This window comes from Penicillium cosmopolitanum (assembly GCF_028827165.1).
Source record: "Penicillium cosmopolitanum strain IBT 29677 chromosome Unknown utg000005l:1.0-4006212.0:1.0-4009387.0, whole genome shotgun sequence".
Taxonomy (NCBI): Eukaryota; Fungi; Ascomycota; class Eurotiomycetes; order Eurotiales; family Aspergillaceae; genus Penicillium; species Penicillium cosmopolitanum.
Window position 1 is genome coordinate 3,935,904 of NW_026622675.1, and position 16,393 is coordinate 3,952,296.

Sequence of the window (16,393 nt, forward strand, 5' to 3'; positions counted from 1 at the left end):
CATGCTGAGGGAGAGTTCTACTACTATTACGAGCCATGCATTCCTCCACACGAGAACCGCTTTTCTATTCAGGAGATGGTGGGACAGCTTTGGGGTTGGGTTATACGAAGGCGGCCGTAAATGACGAGTGAGCATCCCGCGATTTGCCTTATCATTAATGATTACCTTGATGTTGTGATCTTGTATTTATACCAGGTCGCCTAAGCCTCTTCAGACTTACTGAAGTATATAGCAAGCTAGATTAAGATCTCCATCTTCACTTACTTCGTTTTTTGTTCTTTCCAGACAAATACAGAGCAAAATCATACATTATGGAGAATATCTGGATTGAGGTCCAGAGTTCCGAGGAGCAAATAGGTGCTGGATGTTTCAGCCCATATTATTACAGTTCATACGATTGGTGCTTTGCCAGTAAGAAGTTCAAAACGAAGGTTATGCAAGGGGGCGGGCGCAGGCTGGACGACATCGGGGTGGGAAGCCTAGCCCGATATAGGCCTCCTTATAAGGCCTGCACAGACCGGGAACTTGAGCGAGTAAAAGGGTATGAATTTATTGGGTGGGCATTATATCCAGGAAATCATAGTTAGCTTAGAGAAATGTTAAGGATGTACTACAGGCAGAAAATGAGGATATAAATCGAAAATAGATAGATGATCAATCTAGAACCTAATTGAGTAAAAGCAGCTATTTATGCTGCAATCAAAACAAAGGAATGTAATTCTGAAGACCAAATAGGGCCTGAGGCATATAGGTTTCAACAAGAAATGCGGATAGAGGTGACAAAATGGTTGTCGAAGTTGCAGACATACTAATATAGATTGCTAGGTGACAATAATAAAGGAAATAAAAGGGCACCAGGATAAATGGTCTCTGTATCATTCATGACGACGAGAGCGTAATACCCAAGTAACTGCCGCTCCCAGTTGGAAAGTATATACACTCAAAAGCTCCCATCGTAAATGTCAAGAGAGGCTCAATGACGTCGTTGCGGGTGCGGATTAAGGAAACGTAGCAGATGTCAACTGGTCGGGATTCAGGACGAGAGGAAGTTGCAAAAAAGAGGGCTCAGATATTGCTAGCTTGGAGTGGCCTTGAATCTTATGAGGAAAATTGCTATAAGAATCTGTCGGAACAATAAACGACCGTATAGACTAAGAATGTTGCTAATGGTGCATTTTGAGTCAAGCGGTATTGTGCCCCATATTTATGCCACCGAATCCTTTTTCCGGGACGCGGCGGGCGGCCGCAAGGAAGTTCCGTGGAGTGACTGACATGAGGCTCTATTCAAACCAGCCGCGGCCATCTTTGACGTTCAACCGACGATAATAGAAAGAGAGACTGAAGCACAGTATTGCAGAAAATGCGGCGAACGCCGCATTTACTCCATGACCAAGGCTGTAGATAGGGCTGTCAGCAGGGCGGTATATCCATACTCCAATGATTTGGCCTGGACCTGAGAAAGCGATATTGATCGCCGTCGCAAGAGACATAGCAGTAGTGTTCGTGATATTATCACCAATCCAGGCGTTCATTGTCGGCAAGCCGCTAAATGCCCCACACGTGCCGATAATCAAGAGAATGTATCTACCAACAAAATGCTCGCCGGGAAGAGCAGCTGGAAGACCCTGTCAGCGAGAGTAGGTTGTAGCTTCTTGGAATAGGCACGTACCTAGGATGAGGAATGATATAAAGCAAACAGCCAATGAAGATCCCACAATCACACCACGCATCTTCAATCGGTCGGATATGAAAGCGGCGGCAACGGTGGAAAAGAATGCGGCTGCATACGGTGGAACGGTAAAAAGCTGGGCTCGCAGTCCTTCAAACCCCAAACCTAGCACAATTGTAGGTGCGAAAAGAGACAGGGAGCCGATTAGGCAACCCACGCCAATGTATGAAAGATAATGAACATAGAGCCTTAAGTCAAGTAATGTTGCTTTGGCATCAACCCATGTAATCCTTTGGTTGCTGTTGACGTCAGAAACATTTTAACATGTTTGTAGAATATGGTCACCTACCTTGAGCCTGTGTCTCCCATTCTCTTTCTCTGAATAGCCTTCTCATCTGTGGTGAGCCAGCCGCATTGCTCCGGATAGCTGGGAAGGAACAGAAATACTAGTATTCCTAGTATAACTGCAAAGGTATCGATTCAGAAAGTGAAACATGCGATAGCCATGACTGGTATTTCTCACCAGATGGTATTCCCTCGAGGATGAAAAGCCAGCGCCAAGCCTGCAAGCCACCCACTCCATTCATGAATCCAACACCGTAGGCAATGCAACTATCAATGTGTTCCAGTGTCATGTGTATTAACGGTATGGATGTGGGAGTATAGGGGGCTTACCCGCCGAAGGCTCCTGATAAAGTGGCACTACACAGGAAGGCAGCGATCCGCAAGGCGCGCTCTTCTGGTTTATACCAAAAGCTCAGGTAGTAGACCATCCCTGGGAACACGCCCGCCTCTGCTGCTCCGAGAAAGAAACGTAATGCACTGATACTTGCGAAGTTATGAACAACACCAATACCAGTACAGAAAGCTCCATAGCAAAATATAAGAAATCCAAGCCATCTGGAGTAAACGTCAATGTTTTGATTCCAGAGAAAAGGCATGGAACACTACCTTTTAGGCGAAAAAGTCTTGAGGGCTAGATTGCTCGGAGTCTCAAATATAGAGTACGCCACAAGAAATACCATAAGTGCGATGATGTATTGATGGGAAGTTAGATCCAAAGTCTGCATTAAATCATCGCCGGTGTTAGAATTAAAGATTCGAGCGTTCCCTAGATTTGTATGAGCAGCCGCTGTTTTCTGCTTTTCAATTTCGGAGTTAATTATAAAATACCAATGTTGGATCGGTCTAGATAGCAGAGGAGATAAACGAGTGACGCAAGGGGGAGAAGCCTCAGGTCAATCTTTCGAACTAGTCTACAAAAAACGGAATTAACATCAATTAGGAGGAAGAACAAGACGGCCGGGTACAAAGGACCTCTTTTCGACTAGCAGTTCGTCGTCTGTTAATGTGGGAGAATGATTGGGGTTGGTTTCGATCATCTCAATGTCGAGGGACGACTTTCGAGAAGCCATTGTTATGCTCTAAGTGTCTTGAGAAAGGGCCGTTATTGAGGTTTTTTGTTCATTCCTGGGATTTATCATTTGTAACGGATGTCTATTTATTTTAAGCTAAAATAATCACATAGTGCTCAGTTCTACAGCCCCGTGGAAACAGAGTCTGGGGAAGCTGGGGTTGCTAAACCCGCATCGGTTCAGGTCGCCACCGTCGATTTCTTCCGCGGACATTAAGTTCTTTTTTCAAGAGGGGCCAATTCAATCAACAAGGCAAATAAATACAGGTTAGTTAGAGAAATAGAGCGTAACGGGTTGATACCCCACCGTGTCTGGAAAGTGTTCATGTTTTTGGAGTAGTGTCGCTCCTTTGATCCAAGACTTGCCAGAGAGATAAAGCCGTGTTGTCCAGAACTCAAAGCCAAGAACCTTTTCTGTGGAACAAATCTATATTCTCTAGAGAGGCACAGACATATTTTGTAATCCACTCTCTCTTTTCGGTTCCCTTTGTCCGGAGCTAGGTCCTTTCTGCGACAGGCTCGGGGGGGGGTTCCATATGTGTCTTGCTATACGCCGAAATAAATTCAATAATTTCCTCATAAAGTTCCAAAGTAACCCGTAATATCATGATACATAATCTAGAATGATCAGCACGGGATGTGGTCGGATATCAGGAACAGGGTCTTGGTTTCATCTCATCTGCATTCTGAGCCTAATGAATATTTGGTTCCACTTTCGACTTTGCCATTTCATTTTCATTTCGATTTTTGCGGTTCCGAAAAAGGTCTGGACCCCAAATATTGACAAAGGTATCGTTGCCACACGGAGGGCTAGAGCTCACAAAATCCAGAGATCTCGCTATCTCTCCCAGAGCGGAAGGTCGGCTATCACCGGCCACACCAACCCCCCTCCCAAGTCAACTTCATAGTAAGTAACCTAACCGCAAGGGGTATTTCAACTTCGCCCAGGCAACTGTTTTTCTTTACACGAAATTGGGTCCGCTTGATCCGACTGGGAGATTTTCACCCCATTCTATATTGTAGGACCTTGGTCTAGCATTTTTTCCCCTTCTCTTGGCATGATGAACCTTGGAAGTGCTGGGGGAGATAGTTAAGGCATGCATAGCTCAGAGCTACTTACCACAAATAAACAACATGTTCATTTCCGATGAGAATACGATTTGAGTTCATATTTGTGTGGATATGATAATTACAATTGTGCAAAATTCCAAAACATGGCGGGTATTTTCTGCGGTGCGTTGTGTCTTACCACTTCCATTCCACGCTTTTTTGTGGTCTTCTCCGCGAGTTTTCATTCAATCGTCGGACAAAAGGAAGTCCTACGACTAGGTTTCTTTGCCCATTGCCTTTTTCACACTGCTGGTGATCGCAAAATCGAACAGAAAGCTAGAATCAATAGAAATTGACCGCTAAATCAAAAGAGAAAGTAATATTTGCCAGACTTCATTACCATTAGAAATTTGAATGAACTAATCGGGACATACGAGTTATTGCTGGGCTTGTAATTGTATCCGCGTTCGGGCAGGATGATAAGATGCGGCTGCTCATTTACCAACGTTTTCTTGTATAAGTTGTAAGTTGTGAGTATCTAAATTACCGCGTCGCTTATCTATCAAGCAAAGTAAGTCAACGGAACTCTAAACTAGGATTGATCTAGGGCGTGGTGTTTTGCCACTTTTCGTGAACCTTATTTCGTATTATTGCGGGGTAACCGGAGACCTGCACTCTCTGTACTAGTATTAAAAGGGCTATAACTGACACAATATCGGTTCATTAGTCCGTTGTTCATACCGCTATATACTTGATTATTATTGTTCGTCATGGTGCCAGGGGCCGTTCCCGATGACGCCAGGTTCCCGCCTGGCACGGTCACGCTTGAAGGTCTGTGACGCTGACACCACCTGTTTCGAGCCAAATTGACAGACGCTAGATCTCTCTTCCCGCGGTGAGATTGTCCATACTGTCTTACTGCCACGTCCTACTCGCGATCCTAACGATCCCTTGGTACGTCTTCGGAAAAGAATTGAGATATCCCTTGTAACGGCAGTAGAACTGGCCACTTTGGAGAAAATATCTGAATTTTGGACTTGTGTGTTATTACGCTCTTGCAGTGTTTGCGTTGTATGTTTGAACCGCTACCTTTGTCTCATTTCCAAAATTGATTTTAATGTGAATCGAACTGCAGCATTGTCGTGACAATCCCTACCTGGGCCCCGATGAACGAAGAGCTAGGCTTCAGTTATCAAGTCCTCAACAATAGCTACGCAATTGGCTGTGGAGGTGTGGCCATTGGAGCCGTTGCTCTCACTCCGTTGGCTCTTAAATTTGGCAGACGCCAGATTTATATAGTCAGTACGACTTTACAGGTTGGTATCTGCATATGGGAAGCAAGGCTCCAAACGGTAGCAGATCTCTATCTTGTCACTTTTCTGAGTTGCTTCCTTGGGGCCCTCGCGGAGATTATTATTCAAATGACAATTGCCGACATCTTTTTCATTCACCAACGAGGGGCTATGAACAGCATCTTTATCTTTTCCCAGCAGATTGGTAATGCGGTGGCTCCTGTTGTGGCTGGTTATATTACTGTTGGGTTGGGTTGGCGGGCAGTTTGGTGGGCCATGGCCATTCTCCTGGGAGTTGCCCTTCTTCTCTTCATATTCCTATATGAGGAAACTAAGTATGTCTCATGACTGTTTTTGTCAGGTCAATCTCCGACTAACAACGTACGCTGCAGGTTCTCTGCAATTTTGACAGAAGGGATCCCGCCGCAGTTCACAGAGGACATTGAGGCAAGGCAAGACATTCACCAAAGTAGCGAAACCAAGAAGCAAACAAATCAAAAATCCGAACGGCCTGTTGAAAAGATAATGTGTGAAGAAATACCACCCTTATATGAAATCGACATTGATGAGTCTATTCCAACCATGACCTATCGACAACGGCTATTCAAGTTGACGGTTAGCCCCGGATCCATATCGCAGCTTGTTATGCATGTCTACCAGCCGTTTCATATCATGCTCCTTATTCCAGGTATTTTATATATGGCTGTGGTATATGGCACCTCATGGGCCATCATGACCATTATTGGGACAAACATTGCCGAATATATGCCTTCTCCGCCATACAACTTCACCCCATCCGCTGTTGATCTGATGATACTGCCTGTCTTTATTGGAACGTGTATTGGAATGGCGATTGTTGAACCTACGTGTGACCGGTTGATTCTATACCTTTCAAAGAAAAACAACGGAATCTACGAGCCTGAAATGCGCCTGTGGTTACGCCTTGCTTTTGTTCCATTCGTGCCTGCTGGTCTAATGATGGCAGGCTGTGGCTTCTGGTATAGCCTACCATGGCCTAGTATTGCTGTGGGGTTTGGCACCGCCTCCTTGGGAATTTCTCCTGCAAACAGCATAGCTCTGACCTATGTCACCGATGCATATACTGAGGTAAGTTGATGTCTCATTTTTATACCTTGTCTAACATTGAATAGATCTTAGGCGATACTATGGTTGGAATTACATTCATTCGCAATCTCCCTTCAATGATCCTACCGTTCTTCCTCCTCCCGTGGATTAACCGAATGGGCGTTCTTAATGTCTACATCATGGTTTCGGTGCTCTCAACTGCAATCTTCATGATACGTCTGGTTTTTATCTATTTTGGAAAGAGAATTCGCACCGCGAGTGCAGATAGATACCGATGGTTTGCTTCTCGGCAGTTCAAGGAGCGAGGTTAGGGGTGAAGCTCAGCACAAACATACCCACGATATTCTAACTGGATTATATGAAGCAGTCACCTGAACTACTTGGGCTAGTACTCGATAAGTCTATCTCGAGGTATACTGCGGCTCAAAAGATGCATCCTCATAGATCGATGATAAAATAGACCAAAGTATTGTAGAGAGAAGGCGGTCTGGAATTAAAAGTTCCGAAGAGAATCTATACAAAATCGGTATATAAAAAAGACTTTAAGACTGCGGTAGTAGCCGGTAGCTTACAGCCTCGATAGAGATATATTAAGTGACTAACTTTTATTTGTATCTTATATAGTACAGTAGTATCTTTCGTAAGATAACTGCTAGTTGTGGCGAATCGACCTTTCAGGGGAGCCCACCCATACCGCCTACGCGATATGGGTGGGCCACGGCCATGTGTAAATAACGGCCATGTGTAAAATTTTTCACAAATCCACTATTTTGCCATATTTACCCTCCACCACGATGCCTAAATCCTCTAAAATTGACGAATCTCGCGTTGCCGAGGCCTGCAAAGCGGCTAATTCCCTCAAAAAGCCGAATATATCGCGTATTGCACGCGATTTCGGCGTTCCCTATCAAACCCTCTATCGACGCGTCCGTGAGGGTAGAACGTCGATTTCAGGTCGAAAACCTACTAATATAGCCCTGACAGATGAACAGGAACTGGCCTTAGTAGGCTGGGTCCTGTTTATGGAGAGCGTGAATATACCTATTACGCCTGCTATCTTGCAAGATGCAGCAAATGCTATCTTTTTGCGTACAAAAAAGGATGCGCAACCACTAAGCAAGATGTGGGTATATCGCTTCATGAAACGTCACAAGAACCTTAAACCTACATCTCAAAAGCCAAAGGATGATAAGCGTATCTCTGCTGAAGATGCTGGAGCTCTTGAGCAGTGGTATAACAGCCTGGCAAGGGTTACTAGGAACGTTCCTCTGCGCTTAGTATACAACTTTGATAAAATTAGCTTTCAACCTGGGAGGGGAAAGGCACAAACTATTATTAGTGGTACAGAGCGGCGTTCTAATATCGCTGAGGCAGAGTATTCTGAGACTATAACAGTACTTAAATGTATTGCCGCTGATGGCTGGTCAATGGCTCCATTTTATATCTTTAAGGGCCAGGTTCCTCAGGAAGATTAGTATTATAGTAGTAAGGGTCTTCCAGAGGATACTATCACTGCTGTATCAATAAATAGCTGGATTAATGATAATCTAACCCTTCAATGGCTTTATTACTTTTATAAAGTAACTACAAATCGCTATAAAAAAGGCGAAAAGCGGATACTTCTATTTGATGGCCATAGATCTTATAAGATACATAAATTCATACAAACTGCCCTCGATTATGACATTATACCCTTCTGCTTTTATGCTTATTCGACGTATATTTGTTAACCGCTAGATAGAAAGCTATTTTTAGCGCTAAAGCAGCATTTTAAGAAACAAAATAACTTATATACCTTCTGGTCTGGTAAGGTTACAAAGAAATCTGAATTTCTGTGTGTTATCTCTGAGGTTCAGGCTACTGTATAGAAAAGCCCTCGTATTATTTGCGATTTATTTAAAGATCGTGGAATATTACCTACAAATGGTGATATAATAGTTGAGAATCTTACGAACTAATTACCGAAGGTAGATGATCTAAATATAAGTAATTACGCTCTATATAGTAATACAATACCGCTACCTGGTATCGCTTCATCTTTATCTGTGTACAGTTTACCTTCTCTAACAATCGAAAGACAATAATTAAATTATACAAAATATATAATACCTACTGCTACACTAAAGCAGCAACGCAATTTAGACCGGGTATTACAATATACTCAGATTATAGCTGAGAGTACTGATATCCTATGTGATACAGTTACAAAGATGACAGCCGTACGTACGCTACTACAACGCAAATATAGCAAGCGACAGGTTAAACTGCTATCTTAAAATGGTATACTATCTATAAAGGACGCTAATCGCAGTATTACTGAAAAGAAGGCTAAAAGAGAGAAGACCGCTGCTACAAAGTTCCGCAATCAATACAAGAAAAAATGGGGCCATTCGCCGCCACCGGAGCCTAAATTACCAGATTTATCTTCAAATGACGCGGACTTGGCACATGTACCGGATAGCGAGCTTTTTTGTATAGTTTCAAAGCCATTGCGTTGATAGATAGTGTGAATAGTTGCAAATTTTACACATGGCCGTTATTTACACATGGCCGTGGCCCACCCATATCGCGTAGGCGGTATGGGTGGGCTCCCCTGAAAGGTCGATTCGCCACAACTACTACTTCATGCGCCGATTTGCAAAATTCCGCTGCGAGGAGATAGCCAACCTCACCAGCACCAATAAGGGCAATCCTCATGGCTTGGGCACGGGGTGTATTGGATCGAAGTATATGCTGGACCGATGTCGGAGTATGGTATGGCGTTCGCCAAAGTGGTATCCAACAAGGGAGATGAAATTTCCTGCAGATTCGGTGTCACATTGCTTTATAAGTAGTTATTGTGACTGTTGGATAGGCCCACTACGCCTCACTAGCATTCGAGAATTTCTCCAATGTAAGACCGAAAGAGAACGAGATTAGGCAACTGGATCCCTTTTTCAAAAGTTCAATCGGAAGAGACCAAATGAGGAAAGTGGGGGGGAACCCGCCGTGCATGGCGCTAAAGGGTGCTGGTCTTTATCCTGTCGTCCGAGTTACTGGAAAAATTAAATTCCCATACAGAAGAAATGAAATGTTCTGTAATCATGTTGTACTGGTAATAAGTTAGCGCCTATGGCAGCCGATAGGTGTCAGAAAGTGACTAAATTAGTACTCGAAAATTCGACCGGCAAAAAAGGGTCATGTTGACCACCATCGCCACTACAATAGCCGCTCAACATCGCTAGAATGCGCTAAATCGCTCAAAAGTACAATCAAAGTATAAATCAGCCTCTGTTTCCTATCTCAGGACTAGTTTTGATAATATATATAATTGTATATTGGCCGTGGTCGATGGCGGCCGCGGTTGGAAGGAACGGGCGAAGTAAAACCTAGGTAAGCAAGGCAGGAAAGCGTACTCCGTACCTGGCCATGAAAAGCATTCATAAGTGGAGAGATTGCTAATCCTCCCTGAATAGGTCAAAGCTTGGATATTGCTTTGATTTATTAGAATAGTCCGCCCAGACAGGATAAGGATTTTTTGGAGCTTTCCCTGAAATGGAAGCAATGCCAGCAGAGTTAATGCCGTTGACTCAGACAAACAATTTGGCTTGAACGTTTTTGCATCACCTGCGAGGTCGGTGCTTAGTATCTTACGAAAAACGTCAGAGATTGTAGCCATTATTCATGATCCATTCCAAAAACTTAAGACAAAATTCCTCCTGGGTTACAGCTTGAGCCTGAGTAAGGCCTTGTGCAGTGCAAGCCGACATCTCCAAAGGCAAAGGCTCCTCACTGGACCATACACATCAACATTGCAACCCGGAAACTTCCAGAATGGAATCTTCCATGCTTATTGATTTCACTGGATCGGGACATTTACCGAGATGTTTAGCTCTTGGGGTAGGCTTTCAACGGTGTGTGTGGTGTCGACAGCACTTGGACAGCCATTAAAGACCGGGTTTCGGCCGGTAATTTTGAAGTGCCGTCCCGGGTATGGCTGTTGTATCTTTCCGGCCAATTAAGACTACAAAGTTACTACGCCGGGTTTGAGTGATCGTCGAGCCGAAGCCCGGTGTACCCCCGACATCCCGTCCGTGAGTGAAATATCTCTCACCCATCGAAGTATTCCCTCGACTTCATATATTATCGCTACAAACAACTGAAAAATATTGATTCGTAGTATTTTCCATTTCCATAGATAATATTACTCAAGCCAAGATCTATCCCGTTCGTAGAGACTTATTTGCGGAACTTGAAATGTGGATAACCCCGACTAACCTCATCCAAACACCACTGACGAACTTGATTATTGGTACCAAAATATCGAGGAATTGACCTCTTCTGCTTTCCGGGACATTATGATTGACACCTGTCTGCCAAGAGTCGACATTGAGAGCCAAGAGACCCTTGCCCACTTCATTGCAATGCTCGCTCCACTGCCTTTCGCCTTCCTCGTCCACCATTTCATAGACAATACCCCTTTCTATCATATGCTTGATAAGCTGGTAAACCCAATTAACCGCGAGCTCGATTGAATGAGGAAGATTGCCTGCAGTGTGGTGAGGTCCGAGCACTGTAAACATGTTTGGGAAACCGGAGACGCTGAATCCAAGATAGCTTTTTGGACCATCGGCCCATTTTTCTTTTAGGTCCAGGCTATGTTCGCCTCGATAATCGATCCCCTCATATGCGCCCGTGACAGGGTTGAAGCCTGTTACGTAAATCAAGATATCAAATTCGAAATCCTCCTCGTTGGTCTTGAGGCCCTTCTCCGTAATTCTTTCTATCGGAGTGGACTTGAGATCAACTAGTCGTACATTTTCCTGATTGTAAATTTCAAAGTAATTGGTCTCAAGAGGTACTCTGCGTGTGCCGAATCCGTGGTCTTTGGGAATTAACTTTTCGGCTACAGCGGGATCGTTAACGCGATGTCGGATTTTGTTGGCGACCCAAGCGCTGTATTCGTCATTCGCCGCTTGGTTTCGATAGAGGTCCTTGAAGTTTCCGACCCATTTGATTAGACCAGGTTGACTGTAAAGAGATTCCCAGAATGCTTCTCTTTCCCCTTTCGGTACATCGAAGGTATTGCGCGGATCAGGTCCGAAATGAAACCCTTGAGGATTGGATGTGCAAGCGGCATGAATTTCCGCATACCTCTTTCTAATATCGGCCATATCCTCAGCGGAAATAAGTTTGTTGTGCATGGGGACAGCCCAGTTGGCAGTGCGTTGAAATATTGTGAATTTCTTGGCTGTCTTTGCAACCTCTTGGGCGATGTGGATGCCGGTGGCACCCGTTCCAATCATGCCGACCCTTTTCCCCTCAAAGCTAACTGCTTGTTTTGGCCATCGCGAGCTGTGGCATGCTAGACCTTTGTAATCTCTCACGCCCGGGATGTTCGGCAGCGTGTGAGCAGTCAAAGGCCCAAGGGCGTTGATCAAGAACCGAGACGTGTAAGTATTCTACAAACTTATGGCCCAAGATGGTACCTTGTTTTCCTGCAGGAAAAGGTCGCGTGACAATACGTGATATCTCCTCGGGCCCGGGCCCGTTACACAAGTACCTGAGGTGTTGTACCTAGGTATACTCGGGATCCCGTGACAGTTTTGGGTTCATATGTTCAACCTAAAATAGGTTATGGCGATGTCTACTCTTGGTTATACTCTATTAAAAAGTTTTAAAGGTTTTGACTAATTTAAGGTTAACTTATACGACTGCTATAGAGGATAGTTACTTCTAAGATTTAAACACGGTAGAGAATATATATAAACTTAGAACTTACTGAATTTTGAAAGTAATCGTATGACAAAAATTACTTACAGTTAGGGTAGGAAAACTACTCACAGTGAGGGTAGTAGGGCGAATTCTGCCTATTTATAAGAATTCCTTACCGCTATACAGTCAGGCTCACTGCAGCAGGTCCCTTGGGTTAGTATCTGCGGATGGTATTCCACTCTAGGCAGCTTAACGCAACGCATCCATTCAAAAGTCGCAAATGAGATACTGGTAAGACCATCTCACAGACGCTGATAATGAGTTTGCGCTAAGACAATGAAGATCATGTCATTGACTCATCTTCGGGTGAAAATGGCTCAAAAAGCCGGTCACTTTCCGCAATACCCGAATAGTGAGCTAATACGAAAAATGGAACCCCTGGAAGCCCCATTGAACTGAGCCGAGCCAAAAATCTAGACAACGGCTGCCTTCTTTTTCGATGTCATAGAATCAACTTTTCAAGTGTTCTTTGACTCGTCTATTTACGCTCTGTCAGATGATGGCTGACGAGAAAAAGATTTTGCCCGGAAAGAATGCGACTGGACTGTACTTCAGGTAGGGCGGGTAGTGCACGTGAGACATGTGTTATATGTCAGACCCATGCCATGACTTAAGACATATTTACCCAGTCAGTGCACCTTGATTATTCAATGAAACGCATTTTTTCGAATAATTACCTTCTTGTCGCATACATAATGTACAGTAGATGGCACCCTCTTGCGCAAAAATTGATATTATCAACATACATCTATTCTTTCCGGATTCCACAGTTGAGAGGCGCTGATGCAAGGGGACCGGAGCCCAATATCGCTCTTAGATACAAAAATGCATAAGTACAGGCATTTGGAAGATAGATGAGAAAGCGAATGAACGGTTAATTGAGATCGCATGTTCTTTGTCGACTTTTGTGTTTTTCTCAACGCGTAATAAACTCTGGCTACCTAGCTATCGGCGAAAAGCGTGCCATTTAGGTATTTCAAACCCGTGTCCGAGGCAACAGTTACAACTGTCTTGCCTGGGCCCAATTCCTTTGCTAGCTGAATTGCTGCGACGACATTAAGCCCACTCGATGTTCCAACAAGCAGACCTTCTTCCCTCGCCAGCCGACGGCACATTACACGGGCTTCACCTTCTTCAATCGCCCGAGCCTCGTCGTATAAATGCTGTTCCAAATGCCCCGGGATGAAGCCAATCCCAATCCCCTCGACGCTATGGGGGCCTTTAACGCCTTGAGTGATAAGCGGTGCCGAGGCGGGTTCGAGGACAACAATTCTTGTTTTGAATCCTTTTGACTTCAGAACGCGCGAAACGCCCATTACCATCCCTCCTGTTCCGATAGACCCGCAAAATGCGTCGATACCGTCCGGAAGTTGCTTAACAAGTTCATGTCCGATATCCTCATAACCCACAATGGAATCGCCATTATAGAATTGGTTCGTAAAATAGTGGGATTCTTCTTGAGTAGCTGCCTCGGCATACTTCATCATGGTGGGGATCAGGTCCGGCGTAACTTTTCCTCCCTCGCTGGGCGTTATGTGGAGAGTAGCCCCAAAGGTAGTCATGGTCCGTCGTTTCTCAAAAGAGAAGGCGTCAGATGTAGCGACGAGGAAGGTATATCCTTTCACCGCGCACACTAGAGACAAAGACGACCCAGTACTGCCTCCCGTCGCCTCTACAACGGTCATGCCGGGCTTCAGGTCTCCCCTTTTTTCTGCCTCTTCGATCATCGACTTTGCCATACGGTCCTTGTAGCATCCCGTGGGGTTGAAGGACTCCAACTTAACAAAAATGTCGGCGCAGCCGTCCGGAACGACGCGCCGCAGTCGCACAACTGGTGTGTTGCCAATGGTTTCCAGCGCACAGTCAACTGGCGCTGGTGGTTGGAGTGTCATATTTTCGGTCTTTGGTAACTTTGGACTCAGACAGACCGAAGTGAGAGCATCAAAATAAAAAAACTTAGTGGCCGTCAGCGTGTGTAAAGGGGCATTGCAAGGTTAAATACAAAACGCAGTTAGACTTACGTTATCAGGTATGAAACTGGCTTAACCGCCGGGTATTGCGGGCCGTGATAGGACTGTGTGGCGCATTATGCGCTTGCTATCCCATTCAATTCGTCCCGATCTAACTCCCTGAGCCCACCGTGGAAGCAAGGACCAATCGGAATCAAAGCTATCAGCAAAATCCGCAACATCCACAGATGCCGTGCCTTCCGCTCCGCGATTTGCTGTTGCAGCCGATGAGTTAGGATGAACACGACATCTGCAGGACAAATCTCATAAACACACCAAGACCCGTGACCTACCTGTGGCTACATATATTGCGCAGTTTTGCTGGCAAGTTTTACGTTTCTGATTGTGTAAATATTTGCACGTTGATTCCCAATTTACTGCCCCGAAAAGAATACTCCGTATGCCCCTGGGCACCTTTTAACGTAAGCGTGCTCTCGCTACAGAGCTGGCGCTCGAATCATCCTAATGACCCCAAATCACCCTTGCAGAATTATCACAGACGCTACCCTCGCCCGTTGGACCTCTATAGCAACATTCCGGAGCAACATTCTGGCGCAACAGTACCCAAATATACTACACCAGCCGCAACCTAGCCATGAACCACGTAAAGGCCCTCAACGATTCCACCGGACAAACCATTCAGGAGACCGTTGGACCTACTTTGGATATCTTCACACCATACCTTGTCAAGAACAAAGATGCGATATTCGCCATCACTCAACAAGAGGAGCATTACGGCCCCCATGCCCAGCAAAAGCTAGGCATTTATCGCCCCCCTCAAACAATGCATAACTCTCCTGTCCTAGTCTTTCTCAATGGAGGCGAATTCTTAGGTGGCGACAAAACCTCTGCCAACGGACTGCTCTATCACAATGTCGGCTCATTCTTCGCTAGGAAGGGCATTATCACTGTCATACCAGGTTACCGGCACACGAGTGCTTCCCCTGGAGAAGAAGCCACATTTCCTTCTGGCGGAGAAGATGTCTCCTTGGTCTTGAAATGGCTTGAATCTTTCGACCACAAGGGTTCTGCCAATGTTTTCATTATGGGAAGCTCGACAGGAGGCGTACATTTGTCCAGCTTCATACTAGGCCCACAGTTCCTTGAGCAGAGAAGAGCATTGGCAAGTGGCAAGAGCGGTATCGTTTTTAAAGGCGCCATCGAGCTGGGGGTCCCATTTCATTTCAAATCAACGACGGAAGTGGACCACGCAACAGCTTTGAAAAGTTATTATGGATCACAGGAGGATGTTGAGAGAAAGTGCCCCCTAGGCTTGCTCGAGGCTGTAAGGGAAACAGGGATGTCTCGTGAAGACACGGCTGTCCCTAAAGTACTGTTACTTTTGGGAGAATTTGATTCTGAGGCCGAAATCGCACAGCCGATGCACGACTTTGCTGCTTTACGAACAAATACCTGGGGCAACGGTGTAGAATTCAAGGTTATCAAGGGACATAACCACATCAGTCCGCTACTGGCTCTAATGTCGGGTGACGTGGAAGGTGAAAGATGGGGCGAGGAGGTGGTGGAATGGATACAACTCCTGAACCAGCAGCCATAACTGAAAATAAAACCCTCTATAATAGCTTTTACATGAGCTGGGCAGATCCCGTGGTATACAACATGAATGGTGCAGCAGAGGATACTTTCATGGAATAAATCGTATCACCGCCTCTCTTGGAAACATTGAAGTGAACAACAGAGTCCTATAGTTCCTGCCTGTCGGAGTTGCTACTGACTCCTTTCGACCCATATGAGATAAATTAAGACGAGTTCCCCTTGACCTCCCCTTGACCCTCAGATATGGGTTCAAATAGACTTTATTCACCGTCCGAGCAGCATGTGGGGTCTCTCAGATCCGTATTTCTTCATTGTGCTATCTGTCGAGCTACCTTCTTGGTCCAGCCATGCGATCACCTTAAATTCATCGAAAAAAAGCTTTGCTATCTCCTATAGGTACACACCCAGCTTGAGAGTTCAGAATAAAGAAATTTGCTTATAGAATTGATCATTAATCCCAAGGAACTAGGGCTTACCAAATGAATTAATGATTATCAACAAGAAAAGGGGATGTCGAGTTGGTCCAGGAGTACTCTGGTGGAGCGAAGGTCAGATCCCCCGC

The 16,393-nt window shown here is 45.1% G+C and overlaps 7 protein-coding genes across 7 annotated transcripts; 4 read left to right on the forward strand and 3 right to left on the reverse strand.

Moving 5' to 3' along the window:
- Positions 1–1,280: 1,280 nt before the first annotated feature.
- Positions 1,281–3,084, reverse strand: N7509_004491 (MFS transporter; the record flags this gene model as incomplete). The annotated part of the gene is made up of 8 exons (XM_056629128.1): positions 1,281–1,615; positions 1,670–1,968; positions 2,019–2,133; positions 2,193–2,281; positions 2,345–2,569; positions 2,621–2,780; positions 2,843–2,925; positions 2,987–3,084. The coding sequence occupies 8 exons, from the start codon at positions 3,082–3,084 to the stop codon at positions 1,281–1,283; spliced, it is 1,404 nt and encodes a 467-aa protein (XP_056491862.1).
- Positions 3,085–4,903: 1,819 nt separating this feature from the next.
- Positions 4,904–6,822, forward strand: N7509_004492 (major facilitator superfamily domain-containing protein; the record flags this gene model as incomplete). The annotated part of the gene is made up of 6 exons (XM_056629129.1): positions 4,904–4,964; positions 5,014–5,087; positions 5,134–5,204; positions 5,269–5,760; positions 5,818–6,532; positions 6,577–6,822. 6 exons carry the CDS (start codon positions 4,904–4,906, stop codon positions 6,820–6,822), a joined length of 1,659 nt encoding a protein of 552 aa, XP_056491863.1.
- A 483-nt stretch (positions 6,823–7,305) lies between these two features.
- N7509_004493 (DNA-binding domain-containing protein) lies at positions 7,306–7,986 on the forward strand (the record flags this gene model as incomplete). Its single annotated transcript, XM_056629130.1, has 2 exons — positions 7,306–7,441; positions 7,496–7,986. 2 exons carry the CDS (start codon positions 7,306–7,308, stop codon positions 7,984–7,986), a joined length of 627 nt encoding a protein of 208 aa, XP_056491864.1.
- A 154-nt stretch (positions 7,987–8,140) lies between these two features.
- Positions 8,141–8,379, forward strand: N7509_004494 (uncharacterized protein; the record flags this gene model as incomplete). Its single annotated transcript, XM_056629131.1, has 2 exons — positions 8,141–8,228; positions 8,249–8,379. The coding sequence occupies 2 exons, from the start codon at positions 8,141–8,143 to the stop codon at positions 8,377–8,379; spliced, it is 219 nt and encodes a 72-aa protein (XP_056491865.1).
- A 2,331-nt stretch (positions 8,380–10,710) lies between these two features.
- On the reverse strand, positions 10,711–11,796 carry N7509_004495 (uncharacterized protein; the record flags this gene model as incomplete). The annotated part of the gene is made up of 1 exon (XM_056629132.1): positions 10,711–11,796. One exon carries the CDS (start codon positions 11,794–11,796, stop codon positions 10,711–10,713), a length of 1,086 nt encoding a protein of 361 aa, XP_056491866.1.
- Positions 11,797–13,206: 1,410 nt separating this feature from the next.
- Positions 13,207–14,157, reverse strand: N7509_004496 (PLP-dependent cysteine synthase family protein; the record flags this gene model as incomplete). The annotated part of the gene is made up of 1 exon (XM_056629133.1): positions 13,207–14,157. One exon carries the CDS (start codon positions 14,155–14,157, stop codon positions 13,207–13,209), a length of 951 nt encoding a protein of 316 aa, XP_056491867.1.
- Positions 14,158–14,869: 712 nt separating this feature from the next.
- N7509_004497 (alpha/beta hydrolase family protein) lies at positions 14,870–15,832 on the forward strand (the record flags this gene model as incomplete). The annotated part of the gene is made up of 1 exon (XM_056629134.1): positions 14,870–15,832. One exon carries the CDS (start codon positions 14,870–14,872, stop codon positions 15,830–15,832), a length of 963 nt encoding a protein of 320 aa, XP_056491868.1.
- Between the last annotated feature and the right edge of the window lie 561 nt (positions 15,833–16,393).